Raw genomic sequence first — 17,492 nt, forward strand, 5'->3', positions numbered from 1 at the left:
ACGGAGAAACAATTGGATTCCTGTTCTCCTCTCCAGATAAAGAAGCAATGCACCATATGTTGCCTATTCACTACAACACAGCCATTTACAGGAACTAATGCATACCCACTAGGCACACACTGGTTGAATCAATGTTGTTTCAACGTCATTTCAATGAAATTGAAAAGATCTGATGTGATTTTTCAAAAGACCAATTAGTGGAGAAAATGTCATGATTAGTCTCTCTGTCTAAATGCAGCTTATGTCACTTTAGACACAGGAAAACTTCACATGCTGAGTTTCACATGTGAGTCTGAGGATTATGATAATGATAGTCGGTTGCAGCCATTCGAACATCCGACTTTAATGTCCTTTCCTAGGTGCAATGTTGTCATTCATTTGTTTAATCTTGTCATTTAGGAGAGGTCATATACTGTAGATGTTTGCATTTGTGTTTTGTGTATTGTCCTTGCATAGTACGCGAACCCGGAACTGGAGTCCCACACCTCTCAAAAGAATGCAGAACGTCAGCCCCTCTCTGGTTACCCCTGGGTGTTCTGTTCCATTTTGATGAATGGTTATGATTTGGGATGTCCGCTGAGAGCAATGGGCTGCAGCTCACTAAGAGAAAAGAGCGCTCGCCGTATTCAAACATGGGAATCCACAACAGGGGAAAGGATAAAATGATAAGACCGAGGAACAGGAGCCAGGGTGATGGATAATTATGGAGTTGCCAGAATGCAGCTCTTTCATTGGTGTCAGGGGGACAAACTTTAATCCCTTCTTCCCATGGCATTAATCTGTTGCTTTTGTCTGGCCAGTTTAGCCAGCTCTCCACTGTTGGCATCTCTATGTAACATGAATCATTGGATACCAGATGGAATCTGCATTTCTTTACAACTGTATTCGTTTTCCACTGATATTGTTTTGCAACTGTAGTGTCCCAGGAGGCAGTCAAGTGGATTTATAGCTTTCATCGTTGTTGCGACAACACACATACACGCCTGTACACACACACAAATATGACTTATTCCACCATTTCTGACTCTCACCATGCAAAAAAAACAGAAAGATGGGGAGTAAAGGATATACAGTATAGAGAGATTTTAACAAATGCAGTCACTCAGCCAGCACGAAGTACAGTTCCTCCCTCTGAGCTGAGACTCCACCCCCAGGATCTAGGGCACTCCCTCCCCGTACAGAATGGTTATATTACCCTGCAAATGCAGTGCTTCAAGTTCACAACACTGCAGACAGCGGCAGCAGCCTGCCTGCGCTCAGGGTTCACTACACCATAGACAGGTGTGACTTCATCTGAATGAGGACTGAATGAGAATTACACAAACCAGTCTGTGTAGTTTATCCTGAGCTCTGTGAGGTGTCAGCTGCCTCTCAGCCATCTGTCCACTCCACTTTCAAACCATTCAGAAGTTTCAAATCTTTGTTGGCAACTTGAGAGAGCACTGTTCTGTTAGACCTCTTGTATCTGTGATGATACATTAGGGTAGCGTCTGCATTGAAATAGCAGCTATGGAAAGAAGCATGAATTTTGACGAGATTCTTTCTCATATCGGTGGCTTTGGCAAGTTCCAGAAGATCTTGTATGTGTGGATTTGCCTACCCCAGGTCCTGCTGGCGTTCCACATGCTGATATCGGTCTTCACGGGGGCCGTCCCCCCTCATCTCTGTCGCTCCAACAACACCACCTGGGCCTTGGCCGCCAGCTCAGACGCATTTAACTTCAGCCTGGTTACAGGCCCAGACGATGACCCTGACCTGTCCTGCTCTGCCCCTGGGGGGGTCCCTAGCACCCCGCTAGCCCAGTTGAATCACAGCACCGCCCTGGCCCTTAGCGATGACCACGTCACCGGGGTTTGTCAAGGGGGATGGGAATTCAGCAAAGAGACCTTCCACAGCACCGTGGCAACTGAGGTGAGTAAGTGGTGGTGCAGTAAAACAGGGCAACCTCTCTGTCTGTCTCTCTGTCAGTCTCTCTGTCAGTCTCTCTGTCAGTCTGTCTGTCAGTCTGTCTGTCTGTCTCTCTGTCAGCCAGTCAATCAGTCAGTCTGTCTCTCTGTCTGTCGGGTTCAAACATGATCATTACCCTCTGTCCCACATTCTCAGATGAATTCACATGGAGCCTCTGCAGTTTGTTATGTCGAACAAATTTTTCCCTAGGAGCATGTTTCACTACTATGTAACAGTGTAGTGGTGCCACGTGACAGACCCTCACACAGCGACAGTAGCCGTAGTGGAATGGTCCCAGCCAGCAGAACCTGTTATGATTTATAAACACTGGGATCAGACCTTCACTGTGAGGCCCACTGTTGGAGGCTGTCTGTATGATCTATAATAACTCATATTTTCTGTCACGTTCCACCCTGATTGATGTCAGTGCCCTGAAGGATGTTTTGATGGAATCTGTTGAATGGCAAGGTGCTCACAGGCTTCTATTGGAATCTGTTGAGAAGCAAGGTGCTCACAGGCTTCTATTGGAATCTGTTGAATGGCAAGGTGCTCACAGGCTTCTATTGGAATCTGTTGAGAAGCACGGTGCTCACAGGCTTCTATTATAATCTGTTGAATGGCAAGGTGCTCACAGGCTACTATTATAATCTGTTGAATGGCAAGGTGCTCACAGGCTACTATTATAATCTGTTGAATGGCAAGGTGCTCACAGGCTACTATTATAATCTGTTGAATGGCAAGGTGCTCACAGGCTACTATTGGAATCTGTTGAAGAAGCAAGGTGCTCACAGGCTTCTATTGGAATCTGTTGAATGGCAAGGTGCTCACAGTCTTCTATTGGAATCTGTTGAATGGCAAGGTGCTCACAGGCTACTATTGGAATCTGTTGAATGGCAAGGTGCTCACAGGCTACTATTGGAATCTGTTGAATGGCAAGGTGCTCACAGGCTACTATTGGAATCTGTTGAATGGCAAGGTGCTCACAGGCTTCTATTAGAATATGTTAAGAAGCAAGGTGCTCACAGGCTTCTATTGCTCAGGGGCAAAGGAGTAGGACACCACAGTCAAAATACAGTTACCGTGTTGTGCGAGTGTGAACCTTCACAGTGTAATAGGCTATGTATAGTCAATCAAGGACAAAAGCCTGGTAAAAAGGGATATAGTATCATTTGAAATCTGAAATGTTATACCTAGTACATGGTTTATAAAGAATGTAGGTGAATGTAGGTGAATGTAGGTGAAAATACAGATTGGCTTGTTAATATGATGTAGCATTTCATCTCATTTGAACCCTCTGTCCTTGACAGTGGGATCTGGTGTGTGATAATGCCAATCTGAACAACATTGGTTCCTCAATCTACATGTTTGGTCTTCTGGTCGGCGCCGTGCTGTTTGGTTCCTTAGCTGATAAGTAAGTGTAAAACAACCATGCGTCTTCCACCAGTGTTACTTATGTATTTTTAATGTCATTTATAATTAGCTTGACTCAGATAAATTGAAGAGCCTGAGGATCCATGGAACATCTATTGTAGGTAGGTCACAAACGTAATAAAAGGTCATGCTAAAGAAATATAAAGAGAGAGGTCAGTCACAGTTTAGGTGAAGTAAAACTAAAATTGAGATCAATGAACACTTTGCAGCTTTTATTTCTATGTACATTTGCTAGTATATTTTATTTGTGTATCTCGGATTATTCATAGAAAGTACACAGACAAAATGTCTGTACAGACTATTTCAGTACTAGCTGTCTCCTTCATTGATCTGTATAGGCGGCAGTGATTTCATTTGAAATGCACTCTTGTTGGCCAAAGTCAAAGGTCAAAAGCATTTGAAGAATTTAACACGGGGTATTTTAAAGAGTGCATCTAATTTGCAGCACCCCCCACTCCATAACAGTCTAATTCATTCTCAACACACTTAGTGTGTTGTGAATTCTGTAATGAATGTATTGTAATGTTCTTAAAATTGTATAACTGCCTTAATTTTGCCGGACCCCAGGAAGAGTAGCTGCTACCTCTTTCTTGTTTCAGGTTTGGACGCAGGAACATCATCCTGGTTGGTTTGACTATCCAGTCAACCTTTGGGGTTGGTGCTGCTTTTGCCCCAAATTTCTACATTTATGTCTTTCTGCGCTTTGTGGTTGGAACAACTATTTCAGCTGTCATCATGAACGCATTTGTTTTAGGTTAGTCTTTCTCTCACTCTCTCTCTCGCTCGCTCCCTCTCATTCTCAAACACACCACACACACACACACACACACACACACACACACACACACACACATTAAACATTAATAACATTTTGACTTGTGATCTAAGAAAAAATTCAGATGATAAGGTTTTAGTTTTCTACTCTCTATACTGTTCTGTTGTTGCCCCCAGGCACAGAGTGGACAGGATCAAAGCACCGGATGCTAGCTGGGATCATCACAGACTACTTCTTTGGGTTCGGCTACATCACCCTGGCAGGCCTGGCCTACCTCATCAGAGACTGGCGTAAGCTCCAACTGGCCATCTCAGCACCAGGCTTCCTCTTCATCTTCTACATCTGGTGAGTCACTGGCCAGCTGTAGCACGCCTGTAGCCTTAAATACAAACGGAATATCACTCACTTTGAATATCGTCCATGAAGGGAAAAGATCATTCAGTTTTGATTCCAGGCTGGTAAGACAACTCACTGAAGGGGAAATTCAAGAGAATGTAGAGGAACTCTCTTTTTTCATCAATAATCAAAACCAGATGGGTCATTGAATGCCATTTGGGAATACCTAAAGTATATCTAAGTTGCAAAATTGTGTGCATAGTACCAAATTATTTTCTTTTCTTTTTCTAATATTTTAGCAGTAGTATTGGCCTATATCCTGCCTCATGACTAAATGTATCTTCATGTTATTATCTCTTGTTCCCATGGTGCCAAATTTATGCGGAGAGTCATATGTAGTTGTTTATGCGTGTGGGTCAACACCTCTCCTCTACATTCTTAGGGTCCTACCCAAGTCGGCTCGGTGGCTAATGGCCAACCAGAGGAACGAGGAGGCCATGGATCTGATCAGGAAAGCTGCTCTGATGAACGGCAAACCCCTGCAGGAGGACATAGAGATACATCAGGTGTGGTTACACATGTGCACACACACACACACACACACACACACACACACACACACACACACACACACACACACACACACACACACACACACACACACACACACACACACACACACACACACACACACACACACACACACACACACACACACACACACACACACACACATATAGAACTGGACTCAGGAGGACATTGAGGATCAGGTGTGTTTTTTGTTGTTGTGAAGCTAGTACAGTATCATTAACCTTGTCCCAAGGCTAATTGCTATAGAGAGAAATAGCCGGCTGGTGGACGAGACTAAGCTATCATTGATCATTATGAAATTCCAACAGCCTTGATTAAAGCACTTGCCAAACAACGTTTCTATGTACAAGCAGTGTTGAGTGCAATAGCGCCCAAACCTGAGCATATTAAAGTGCTTTGCATGCTATCCTCTATGCTGTGTAGGCATGCGGGACATGCAAATTATATGAGTTGCATTGGTGTGCTTTTTGCATTGATGAGGTCATTCCTTTTCTGAGAAGCATCAGGTGAAATACTCAGGGCTCATCTGCTCTTGTTATTTTTCAGGGGTACAACGATATGGTGAAGATGGAGGAGAGGAAAAAGGACACAGTCATTGACCTGGTCCGTACGCCAAAAATGAGGAGGAATTCATGTATCATGTTTTACCTGTGGTGAGTGTCATTTTACCTGTGGTGAGTGTCATTCCCAGTATTCCGTGTGATGTTCGCAGTAGAACTTTGTCAGGACACATCCTGTTGTGGGGCAAACAAGAATTAATCACATCTACTGTATCAACTACTGTTTCATTGAGATTTCTGTTTCTGCCAAAAATTCACAGTAATGATTCATTATTAACTATTTTCATTATGGGTTGATTCCCTTGATGTGGTACGCCAATGTAGTTCTCAGAACTGTTCACTGCACAGGCTTCTTAAGGCCTCCTCAGGTCACTATGCTTGCTGTGTAAGCCATTTGAATTGCAGTGTATCACTCACTGAGGCAACACTGGAAGATTATTATTTGAATGGGAATACTTTACGTAGCTTCCCAGGCACTGAGAAGTGAGTGTTAATGTAGAAAACATTGTCAACAGATATCACTACTGTAAATTGTTGCACTATATTCCGTGTCAAATACAGTTTACAAGAGGTATATACTGTAATATTAGTCTGTTAGAAAGTACCTTGATTTTGGTTCAATTATCCAGTCTGTGGCTAGAGAGACATTTCTGCTTCCCAGACATCTTTCCACTTTGCATGATAGGCTTAAGTCAAACCAGCAGAAGAAAGGAGTCCTTGTTTCACTGCAGTGGCAGCGATGTTATTCATCTTTCCCTTTCCTCACCAGTGTTTCCTCCACCATTCCATCTCTGTGTCTGTCCAGGTTTGTCAACGTGCTGGTCTACTATGGCCTGTCCCTGAACATCTCTGACTTTGGGATGAACATCTACCTGACCCAGCTGATCTTTGGCCTGGTGGAGATGCCCGCCAGGACCATCACCCTCTTTACCCTGAACCGCTCCAGGAGGATATCCCAGCTAGCCTTCCTCGCTGTGGGAGGCCTGGCCTGCCTGCTAACCATCTTCATTCCTGATGGTATGGACCATTCCATAGAAAACTCTGCTGGGTGTCAATACAGCTTTAAGATATTTAAACACACCCTGAGCTACATGACGAGTTACAGTATCCTCCTGGCCCTGAAAAGACTTCAGTTGAATTAAGTTGTTTACCAGTGTAATTAAACCATGGCAGTCCTTGAATGATGTCATAGTTGTGTAGTTTTATAGCCTTGTTTATAAGTACTTAGCTAGTAGTCAATGGAAAGTCTTTGTGGCTTGGAACTTGGCTTACGTTCGAAACTGAAAATCTTATGCAAGCCACATTTAAATGTTATATAACTAGCTCCTTTTGTAATAACCAGAGTTTGTTACTGACTTAACCTCCTGGGTGTAGAGTTGTTATTAACTCCCACCGGGGCCCTCATGGAAGTCATGTCAGCCGTACACTTGAAGACACTACCTTAGGTGGTTACGGTCTCCAGTAGGATCTACACTACCTTAGGTGGTTGCGGTATCCAGTAGGATCTACACTACCTGGGAGGTTACGGTCTCCAGTAGGATCTACACTACCTTAGGAGGTTACGGTCTCTATTAGGATCTACACTACCTTAGGTGGTTACGGTCTCCAGTAGGATCTACACTACCTTAGGTAGTTACGGTATCCAGTAGGATCTACACTACCTTAGGTAGTTACGGTATCCAGTAGGATCTACACTACCTTAGGAGGTTACGGTCTCCAATAGGATCTACACTACCTTAGGTAGTTACGGTATCCAGTAGGAATGCTGGAGAGTGATTCACAGTAATGTAACCTAGAGCTTCAGATGCTATACACAAATAGCCTAGCTATTTACCCGTTTAATCTCTCCCCCATCACTTCTACCCCCTGTTTAATCTCTAACCCCATCATTTGTCTCCCCCCATTCACCCCATCACTTACCCACCCCCCACGTTTAATCTCTAACCGCATTACTTCTCTCTACCCCCATACCCCCTGTTTCATCTCTAACCCCATCACTTCTCTCCCCCATGCCCCCCCCACAACACACACACACATATACACAGATCTCTCCATTATTAGAACTGTCCTGGCTATGGTGGGGAAGTTTGGGATCACCGCCTCCTTATCCATCGTCTACGTCTACTCAGCAGAGGTCTTCCCTACTGTCATAAGGTGAGCATCTGACTCAAATGGCACCCTATCCCCTATATAGTGCACTCATTTTAACAAGAGCCCTATGGGCCCTGGTCAAAAGTATTCCTTTACATAGGTAATGGGGTACCATTTGGGACACACATTTGGAGTGTTCTGCTGACTAATGTGGACTGCTGATGTCTGGGCAGGTTTCCATCAGGATCATTCAGGAATAGAGCATTAGATCACAACATGAGTCTAACCATCCTTGGAGTTAATCCTCTAACTGACTCTGTCAATATCTCTGTGACCTTAATTTTGTTGTTGAGGGCTGAGAAGGTATGTCATAAGAACGATAACGCGCCATTGTTTCATACAGTGAGCGTGTATAAGGGGCTCCTGGGTAGTCTAGAAGACTCCAAGAGGCAAGTAGCATTCAGATTCTCCTCCTCACAGGCCATGTTCAGAGCGCCATGGTTTTACTCTGTGCGTCTGGGTCAAAAGATCACTGCGTAGGGGTAGTTGCCAGGGCTCATCGGGAAGTATCTGTGTTAGTCCTTTGTTAGCATGGTTGGCTAGACTTGCAGCTAGTTAACCAAGTTAGCTAAAGCATTGCAGCGATAGCTAACCAAATCTCGAGAGCTAGAGACTGACGGGTAGAAAATTAATTTGGTCGGTACTCAACACTATCGACAGGAGCTGAAATACTATGTTCTGCAGTGTTAACTTCATGGTTCGCCTGAAAACAGTTCAGTAGCAAAAACAGAAATCCAGTCGCGCTGAGGAGAGCTTTAGTGAACACAGTCACTTCCACAAGGAAGAGAGGCAAGAATGACTAACTTGGCAGGCAAGTGGCTCCTTTTTCAAAGGAGAGAGGCTCACCTCATTCACCATTCGACCTGTCTCTCGAACAGACACTGTGTGATTGGTTTCTTCGAGCTTGTGGTCATGGCCAGGTATATCCATAGTGAGACATCAAAACAAGTATTTGAAATAGAACTGTTTCCACTTCAGTCAGCAAAAATTATTGACATGTTAAGCTAAGTTTTGTAATACTTCTTCATTGCATTTTACATCGATAAGTAAATGTTGCATGTGTTCTTTTTTATGTGGACACATCTTTTACCAACCAATGCCAATAACGTCTTTCTTCATTGCAATAGTCGACACTGACTCAATGGGTGTATAAAGGTCTGTTAATTCCTAACCCTAACTTTTGAACTTCTGATGAGGGCTGAAACAACTGTTGCATGAAGTCACAAGAGTATTCTGAATGGCTGCTCAGTTAAATTACCTGTCCTGATTTGTCATAGACTCGTGCTAAAAAACTTTCATGAGCAAGCCTTCCTTCATTACCTGGTCTATGTAAATTGGTATAATATCAGCAATATTATCTGTCGAAGATGCTTGAACCTTCTTTTTTGATATTTTCAGTGGTATTGTTAACAAGCACGCCCTCATAAAGAAAATATGCATTAAAAACAGGTTCAGCCCCTGGTTCGACCGTGATCTGGCAGAGTTACTCCACCTCAAGAATACCATTTGGCAAAAGGCTCGGCACACAAATATTTAGACTGACTGGCTGTCGTTCAGGCAAATGAGAAATAAGTGCACTCAGGCTATCCGGAAGGCCAAAGTTAGTTACTTTAATGAGCAGTTCTCTGTGGGTCTAACCTCAAGAACCTCTAACCTCAGCATCCTGGAGTCACCTCTTCACTGTATACGTTGAGACTGGTGTTTTGCGGGTGCTATTTAATGAAGCTGCCAGTTGAGGACTTGTGAGGCATCTGTTCCTCAAACTACACACTCTAATGTACTTGTCCTCTTGCTCAGTTGTGCACTGGGTCCTCCCACTCCTCTTCTATTCTGGTTAGGGCAAGTTTGCGCTGTTCGGTGAAGGGAGTATTACACAGTGTTGTACGAGATCTTCAGTTTCTTGGCAATTTCTCGCATTGAATAGCATTCCATTCTCAGAACAAGAACAGCCTGACGAGTTGCAAAAAAATGTTATTTGTTTCTGGCCATTTTGAGCCTGTAATCGAACCAACAAATGCTGATGCTCCAGATACTCAACTAGTCTAAAGAAGGCCAGTTTTATTGCGTCTTTAATCAGAACAACAGTTTTTAGCTGTGCTAACATAATTGCAAAAGGGTTTTCTAATGATCAATTAGCCTTTTAAAATCATAAACTTGAATTAGCTAACACAACGTGCCATTGGAACGCAGGAGTGATGGTTGCTGATAATGGGCCTCTGTACGCCTACAGTATGTAGATATTCCATAACAAATTTGCCATTTCCAGCTACAATAGTAATTTACAACATTAACAATGTCTACACTGTATTTCTGATCAATTTGATGTTATTTTAAATGGAGGAAAAATGTGCTTTTCTTTCAAAAACAAGGACATTTCTATCCAAACTTTTGAACAGTAGTGTATATCTCACTTTCAGGAAGTGTCCTGCCCGGTGTCTAACCATTCATAACATTTAAATCAGATTCTGATGTTTCCCATGATTTGCCTAGTGTACATTTCTCTGACCCAAACAACCACAACAAGAAGAGAGGCAGCAGACTAGCTGAGCAGCTGTTGTTAATTGTTTGGAGATGTGGCGGAACGGGTCTCAATGCACATTCTTAATTACAGTGCTGCGACAATGTGGAGTTATTTTGGCTGAACACGTCTCCTCTGTGCTCCACAGGCAGAGTGGAATTGGTATGAGCTCCATGTGTGCCAGGGCAGGGGGAGTCCTGGCTCCCATCATCTACCTGCTGAGGGGTGTCAGTAAGAATGCTCCCATGGTGCTGTTTGGCCTGTGTACTCTGCTAGGTGCAGCCCTCACCCTGCTGCTGCCTGAGACAGCCCACCAGCCCCTGGCTGACACCATTGAGGATGTGGAGGGATCCAGCATCAGGTCTGAATCCCATCTCTATCCATTGAAGGGGAAAACAGTGAGAAGATTATATTACATAGTATTTCAGTTGAAACCAGGAGTGAACATCTTAGCTTGGGTCAACCTTTCTGATTGTACTATAACTGTTATTACAGTGCTGAACTGGGGTTACCTGTAGGTTCATGTGATGTTAATAGTAATCCAAGGATATCCGCTTGTCTCGTCTAGTGAGGAATCAGAGGAAGGGAACATGAAGCCAGCCCTCTATGAGGAATGTCCAACAAGGAACCCAGACATCATAATCTGAAGAACCAGGAGTGGGACATGGCACCAGTCCACTGATACTTTGAGACCTGTGGTCGTGTCATCTGGAGAACTTCTAATACCATTCCTCCAAGGAACTCAACTGTGCGTTGTAAGATATCTGCTAAGAGTGTTTGAACAAATTTGTCGTTTGTAAAGCTATTTCCTATTTTGTACATAAGACATTGATGTCACTGAACTGACATTTTATACAATTTTATTTTATATTTAAAAATATATATTTTGTTTTGAAAAGATGTACTATATATTGATGTTTTATAGTGACTATCAGTTCACATTTAGATTGATGATGAAGTACATTAGTAACAGTTTATTTATGCATCAAATATCCATTCATCAGATTCTGTAAATACCACACCCCCCGTGCCTTATTGCTGAATTGAACCGCAGCAGTAAACACCAGAGAGACTGATCCGAGTTTGAGATCTTTCACATCGGGTGGAGAAGAATAGAAGACTGTTGTGATGACATGCTCTCTCTGTGGTACTTTGGGTGGATCTTATTATTTTTATGGCAGTGGATGATTTGACAGGCCTCAATTGTTCCCCTGTCATTGTAAGGCTTAGGAGAGCAAAGCCGCACATTCTTGTTTGGGATGAAACACAGGGTTTGCCTTACAGTCATGTAACCAAACGACTGTAATAGGCCTATATGTTTAGTAACAGTAGTCAACAGGAGTCCAATGTGTTGTGTTAGTGATCACTGCCACTCTCTGGATGAAAGTGGTACTTGCTTCTTGTCTGACATCAGCTGCTGTATATACGGTAAGTACTGTAATGGGGCACAAGCATGATGTCCACAGAGATTGTGTAACAACATATGCATTTCCTGATTCTGTAGAATCAGTACTTTTATACAAATGTATTACAAAAGCTGCTGTATATACGGTAAGTACTGTAATGGGGCACAAGCATGATGACCACAGTGATTGTGTTACAACATATGCATTTCCTGATTCTGTAGAATCAGTACTTTTATACAAATGTATTACAAATTTACAAAAATCAAAGTAAAATTGGGAAGTTATCCATGATGTGATAAAAATATATATACTAACACCTTTCATTTGTACAATATAGTTCTGCTTAAACAATGTTTGCTATGCTGTGTGTCGTTTCAAAAAGGCCTATAGTCAATGTTGAGGGGCAGCACAGGGGCTGATAAGATGCCAGTGTTAAAAGACTTGTTTTGGGGGATCAACTGCAGGTTGGTGCTGTCTGACTGACTGAGTATCTGACACATATGTCTGTCAATGAGTCGCTGCCCAGGGGACATTAGCAACAACTGGTATTTCAATTAGACTACAACAGAGGATCCCAAGAACAGCTGCAAGTAACCCACTGACCATCCCCCCACCACACTACAGCCAGAGAGAGCTGTTGTACTGTATTTTGTCTGTGAAAGCTTTGACTAAATATTTAACAGTTGTAGTGGCATTGTCTATGATGTGGAATGTACATTAGGCTTACTGTCATTGTACAGCCCAGATGTGAAAAGATGCATTGTAAAAAATGACAGAGACACTAGTGTGAAACAAGTGCACAGCTGTAGGCACACATCTCCTTAGAATTTCATGCCTGTACTGACATTTGTTCTTGTACTATGCTGAGAATGTATCAACAGTGTCCTGGATATTTTTTAAAGGTACATTTACAGTGTGGAATTACAGTAAAGTGAAATTATTAGGAGTATGCACAGCCCTTTTTTCATTCCACTTGGACTATGAAATTACTTGCCAGAGCTCTGTTTCTAGAGTAGAGACCATAGTGCCTATTTCATTGACATTGGCATCAAATTGAAAAACAGACGTTTCATAAGTGTGACTATATTTCCATATCTGATCTCACTGGTATTTGAATAATACAGATCTAATTTCCTAATTCTATGAAGGTATAATGAGAGATTACTTGGGAGCAGTTTGAATAATACGAACTGGTAGTTTTTGGCAGCAGAGGGCGCCCCAACGCAATGATTATTAGACACAGTGTCAACGCGAGAAATCATTGATTGAATTCCAAAATCTTTGATTCAATCGCACTGATGATGATGATCTTCACAAAACCTTGTCCCACAATACAATGTACACATTTTCTGTGTATTGAGCAGTTATTTTTCTATTAGTCTATCGTCTCAACTATAGAAGTATCTAACATTTGGTATTTGTGTAAGCATGTATGTTAATTGGGCACACACTTTTCTAAAGAACTGATGCAGTTGTCAATTAAAACATCACATTTTTCCATCCCTATCATGTGAAGTAGGCCTACTTCATCCCTCCATCTATTGATGAACATTCATTATGGGCAGCCATGTCTTGACCTAGTCTAGACCCAAAATCTCGTGTCATGGAAATACCTCTAACGCAATAGTCTCGCAACCTCAATAATTTTCTAAATGCCTACCCTACTGACTTTATGGCTACGGAACCTGTTTACGATCCCCTGTTCCTCACTACTAGTAGCATCCTCCCATTCTATTGGCTGGTGGTGTTGTCAATCACTCCACTGGTCCCGTTAGTTTCATTGTGGCCCTGCAAAGACAACGCCATCATACCCCATACTCAGCAGCTATAGCGAGTGGGGCAGCTCGAATATCACACAGGATTTATGTAGGCTACAAGGTTATTATTGTCACAAAAACATCAAGCGTCTCATCTTCAACTGCAATGGAATACATTCGTCCGGTTAATTAGACGCCTTCGAATCGGTAAGGAACCGTTTGTCCTTCCTATCCTGTTTCTGTGTAATCGCACCTATACCAATGCGAAATGAATGACTTTGATTTTATCTTTATTGGATGGCATAATGGATCTTGCCATAGTGTGTTCTTATGGATAACGCATTTGCTCTCATGTCTGTAGGCTAGTTGAGATGTTACAAAGCTTATTTTTCATAATATCTTTATAGACTGCCTTTGCCATGAGAACATACAAATTGCATTGGCCAATTACAAGTATCCTGGCCTCGATCCTCGAACACCGTTATGTCATGTGTAGGCCTATTCATTAGAAATAAAATATATGTGCTGTGTCTGCAAAAACATTCAACCTTCTTGAGTGCCTTGTCGCATTCAGAGGCTTGGTGAATTTGTTTACCGTGATATAGTAGTGATAACCCTCTCCGTCAACATGCTATCTCATTCATTCTTAAAATATGGCATCATGATGAAGGATTCAATGTAGCAAATGCTCGTACACCTAGAAGAAAAAGGTGCTATCTAGAACCTAAAAGGGTGCTTCGTCTGTCCCCATGGGAGAACATATCCACAGGAGGTTTTACATGGAACTCAAAATAACCCTTTTGGAACACATTTTTCTACGAGTATTATGCAGGGTAGGCTATATAGATTTTTGTTGATTGGTTTCTATTGATTCTATTTGATATTTGATATATATAGGTTTATATTCAACCAGTGAAGAAGCTTGCAGTAACTTGGTTGTGAAGACCATGATCATATGCTCCCAATGGATGTTGCCAACTTGTATTCCTTCCTTTACTGTGTCATCATCACGGCATTTGTTGATGACCCACTTTGTCCATTGCATTAAGTCAGAAATATGAAATCAAATAAATGGTATTTGTCACATGCACCGAATACAACAGGTGTAGTAGACCTTACAGTGAAATGCTTATTTCAGAGCCCTTAACCCACAATGCAGTTTTAAGAAAAATAACTTTAAAAAATAAATAAAGTAACAAATAATTAAAGAGCAGCAGTAAAATAACAATAGCGAGGCAATATACAGGGAGTACCAGTACAGAGTCAACGTGCGGGGGGCACCGGTTAGTAGAGGCAATTGAGGTAATATATACATGTAGGTAGAGTTATTAAAGTGACTTATGTATAGATAATAACAGAGAGTAGCAGCAGTATAAAAGAGGGGGGAAATGCAAGTAGTCTGGGTAGCCATTTCATTAGATGTTCAGGAGTCTTATGGCTTGGGGGTAGAAGCTATTTAGAAGCCTCTTGGAACTAGACTTGGCGCTCTGGTACTGCTTGCTGTGCGGTAGCAGAGAGAACAGTCTATGACTAGGGTGGCTGGAGTCTTTGACAGTTTTTAGGGCCTTCTTCTGACACCGCCTGGTATAGAGGTCCTGGATGGCAGGAAGCTTGGCCCCAGTAATGTACAGGGCCGTATGCACTACCCTCTGTAGTGCCTTGTGGTCGGAGGCCGAGCAGTTGCCATACCAGGCAGTGATGCAACCAGTCTGGATGCTCTCGATGGTGCAGCTATAGAACCTTTTGAGGAACAGTCATTTAGAATAACACTGCTATTTGTGTTTATTTCAAATCATCTTAATTACATCAAGTGAGTTGGATAACCTACTCAAATAGATACTCCTGAGAATATGCAGTATTTGAGAATAAACCAACCCATTGTTGTGAAATTGGTTACCACGTTCCTTTGATAATTAGAGTAAATTGCGCTGGTTGACCTTCACATCCTTCAATACAATACTAGTTATCCTTCCCAAAATCTACTCATGCTGAATGCTCTTATTCCTCTGTGCAGGTCAGAAAAATACTAACTGGTTGTCTATTACTTTGTCTATACATTATCATTGTTGCATTATGCTTACTGTCCCAAATAGGAGTACAGAGAGCATGTCTAAGGATTTGTCTTAGGAAACACATGTTTTCCGAGTTCCAAACTACCTCTGGAAGCAACATCAGCACAAGAGCTGTTCACCGAGAGCTTCATGAAATGGGTTTCCAGCCGCACACAAGCCTAAGATCAACATGTGCAATGCCAAGTGTCAGTTGGAGTGGTGTAAAGCTTGCCTATTTTTATTTAACTAGGCAAGTCAGTTAAGATCAAATACTTATTTACAATGACAGCCTACAATGGGTTAAGTGCCTCGTAATGGGGCAGAACGACAGATTTGTACCTTGTCAGCTCGGGGATTCGATCTTGCAACCTTTCAGTTACTAGTCCAACCACTAGGCTACCCTGCCGCCCCTTTATTGGACTCTGGAGCAGTGGAAACGCATTCTCTGGAGTGGAAAGAATCACGCTCCATCATCTGGCAGTCCGACTGACGAATCTGGGTTAAGCAGATGCCAGGAGAACGATACCTGCCCCAATGCATAGTGCCAACTGTAAAGTTTGGTAGCGGAGGAATAATGGTCTGGGGCTGTTTTTTATGGTTTGGGCTAGGACCCTTAGTTCCAGTGAAGCATACAATGACATTCTAGACAATTCTGTGCTTCCAACTTTGGGGAAAGTTTGGGGAAGGCCCTTTCCTGTTTCAGCATGACAATTCCCTCTGTGTAAAAAGCGAGATCTTTACAGAAATTGTTTGTTGAGATTGGTGTGGAAGAACTTGACTGGCCTGCACAGAGCCCTGACCTCAACCCCATCGAACAACTTTGGTATGAATCTTCCCCGCAGCAATGTTCCAACATCTAGTGGAAAGCATTCCCAGAAGAGTGGAGGCTGTTATAGCAGGAAAGGGTGGAGCAACTCCATATTAATGCCCATGATTTTGGAATGAGATGTTCGACAAGCAGCTGTCCACATACTTTTGGCCATGTAGTGTATATTTGGTACATTTCCTTTATACCCTATAGGAAAGTTTGGTCAAAAACAGGTCAGAAATGTTTTCTATTTTTCTTTTTGTGTATTTTATTGCACAATGCAAGTTTTCTTGATGTAGGTTACTGGTTTGAATAGAGAGTTTTCCGGTACATAGCTGATGCCGGTACTATCTTGTCTCTCTATCATCTTGGTTTCTTCTTCAAGTTGCTTACTGCTTCACCAACATCCTGCACTTGGGCTTCATGTCATATTTGCTTGCTCTTTATTATTGATGTGAATAACTCTCACAAATAGAAAAGGTGTAATTTGTGATCGTTTTCTTCTCCTATTGCTAAGAATATTAAGACATCGGCCTAGGCTTGTACTGTTATTCCTATTTTCTTTCACAGAAAAGTTGCTTGTATTACAATTGCAAAATATGGGCAGTAATGTTGATTTCATGTATCAGGTATGGATGCATAGTATGATTGTTTGGTGTGGGAAGATATTTTCAAAAATCTCCTGCAGTTTTTGTAGGATCCACAAATGTAACCTTGAAAACCACAGAAAGCCCTGGTCATCCTGAAGTATAATCTTCCATAGAAGCCATACAAATACACCAACTCAACATGGTTCACAGCGTTACAGGTTACGGTCCATGTACGGTCTTGTTCTAATTGTTTAGTCCTTCAGGAAGTGCATGAATAGTTGCAAGCTTCACGTTTTAATGGCACGTGCACAAGTACAGTGAAATGCCTTCCTTGCAAGCTCTAAACCCAGCAGTGCAGTAATCAACATCAATGTAGCACTAACAATAACATAAGGTAGAACAAAAAGACACAAGAAATTAAAATAAGAAATAAGAAGAACGGGAGAAGTAAGTAAGCTATATACAGGGTCAATTCCAACACCATATTTACAATGTGCAAGGATACTGGAGTGATAGAGGTAGATATGTATAGGGGTAAGGTGACTAGGCATCAGGATATATGATAAACTGA

At 42.2% G+C, this 17,492-nt stretch overlaps 2 protein-coding genes across 3 annotated transcripts in view; both read left to right on the forward strand.

Annotated features, from left to right (window-relative positions):
* The first annotated feature begins 1,231 nt into the window (after positions 1–1,231).
* LOC123991594 (solute carrier family 22 member 6-A-like) lies at positions 1,232–13,148 on the forward strand. Its single transcript, XM_046293222.1, has 10 exons — positions 1,232–1,911; positions 3,255–3,358; positions 3,978–4,132; positions 4,330–4,498; positions 4,932–5,055; positions 5,627–5,733; positions 6,446–6,657; positions 7,686–7,794; positions 10,458–10,670; positions 10,878–13,148. Exons 1-10 carry the CDS (start codon positions 1,510–1,512, stop codon positions 10,954–10,956), a joined length of 1,674 nt encoding a protein of 557 aa, XP_046149178.1. The 5' UTR covers positions 1,232–1,509; the 3' UTR covers positions 10,957–13,148.
* Positions 13,149–13,490: 342 nt separating this feature from the next.
* The window catches only part of LOC123990674 (tyrosine-protein kinase Fyn-like), a 97,077-nt gene continuing 93,075 nt past the window's right edge, over positions 13,491–17,492 (forward strand). The window contains exon 1 of one of the 2 annotated variants that reach the window (XM_046291412.1): positions 13,491–13,679. The gene's annotated coding sequence lies outside the window, so the exon portion shown is untranslated. The remainder of the gene's footprint in view (positions 13,680–17,492) is intronic. The other variant, XM_046291414.1, reaches the window with a different exon arrangement.

This window comes from Oncorhynchus gorbuscha, linkage group LG12, assembly GCF_021184085.1.
Source record: "Oncorhynchus gorbuscha isolate QuinsamMale2020 ecotype Even-year linkage group LG12, OgorEven_v1.0, whole genome shotgun sequence".
Classification (NCBI taxonomy): domain Eukaryota; kingdom Metazoa; phylum Chordata; class Actinopteri; order Salmoniformes; family Salmonidae; genus Oncorhynchus; species Oncorhynchus gorbuscha.

Excerpts from the sequence above, each read along its gene's own strand:
- LOC123991594 (XM_046293222.1), top strand. The coding sequence starts at position 1,510 with ATGGAAAGAAGCATGAATTTTGACGAGATTCTTTCTCATATCGGTGGC. Across the intron at positions 5,056-5,626 it reads AGGACATAGAGATACATCAG|GGGTACAACGATATGGTGAA; the intron begins GTGTGGTTACAC and ends GTTATTTTTCAG. Across the intron at positions 5,734-6,445 it reads TGTATCATGTTTTACCTGTG|GTTTGTCAACGTGCTGGTCT; the intron begins GTGAGTGTCATT and ends GTGTCTGTCCAG.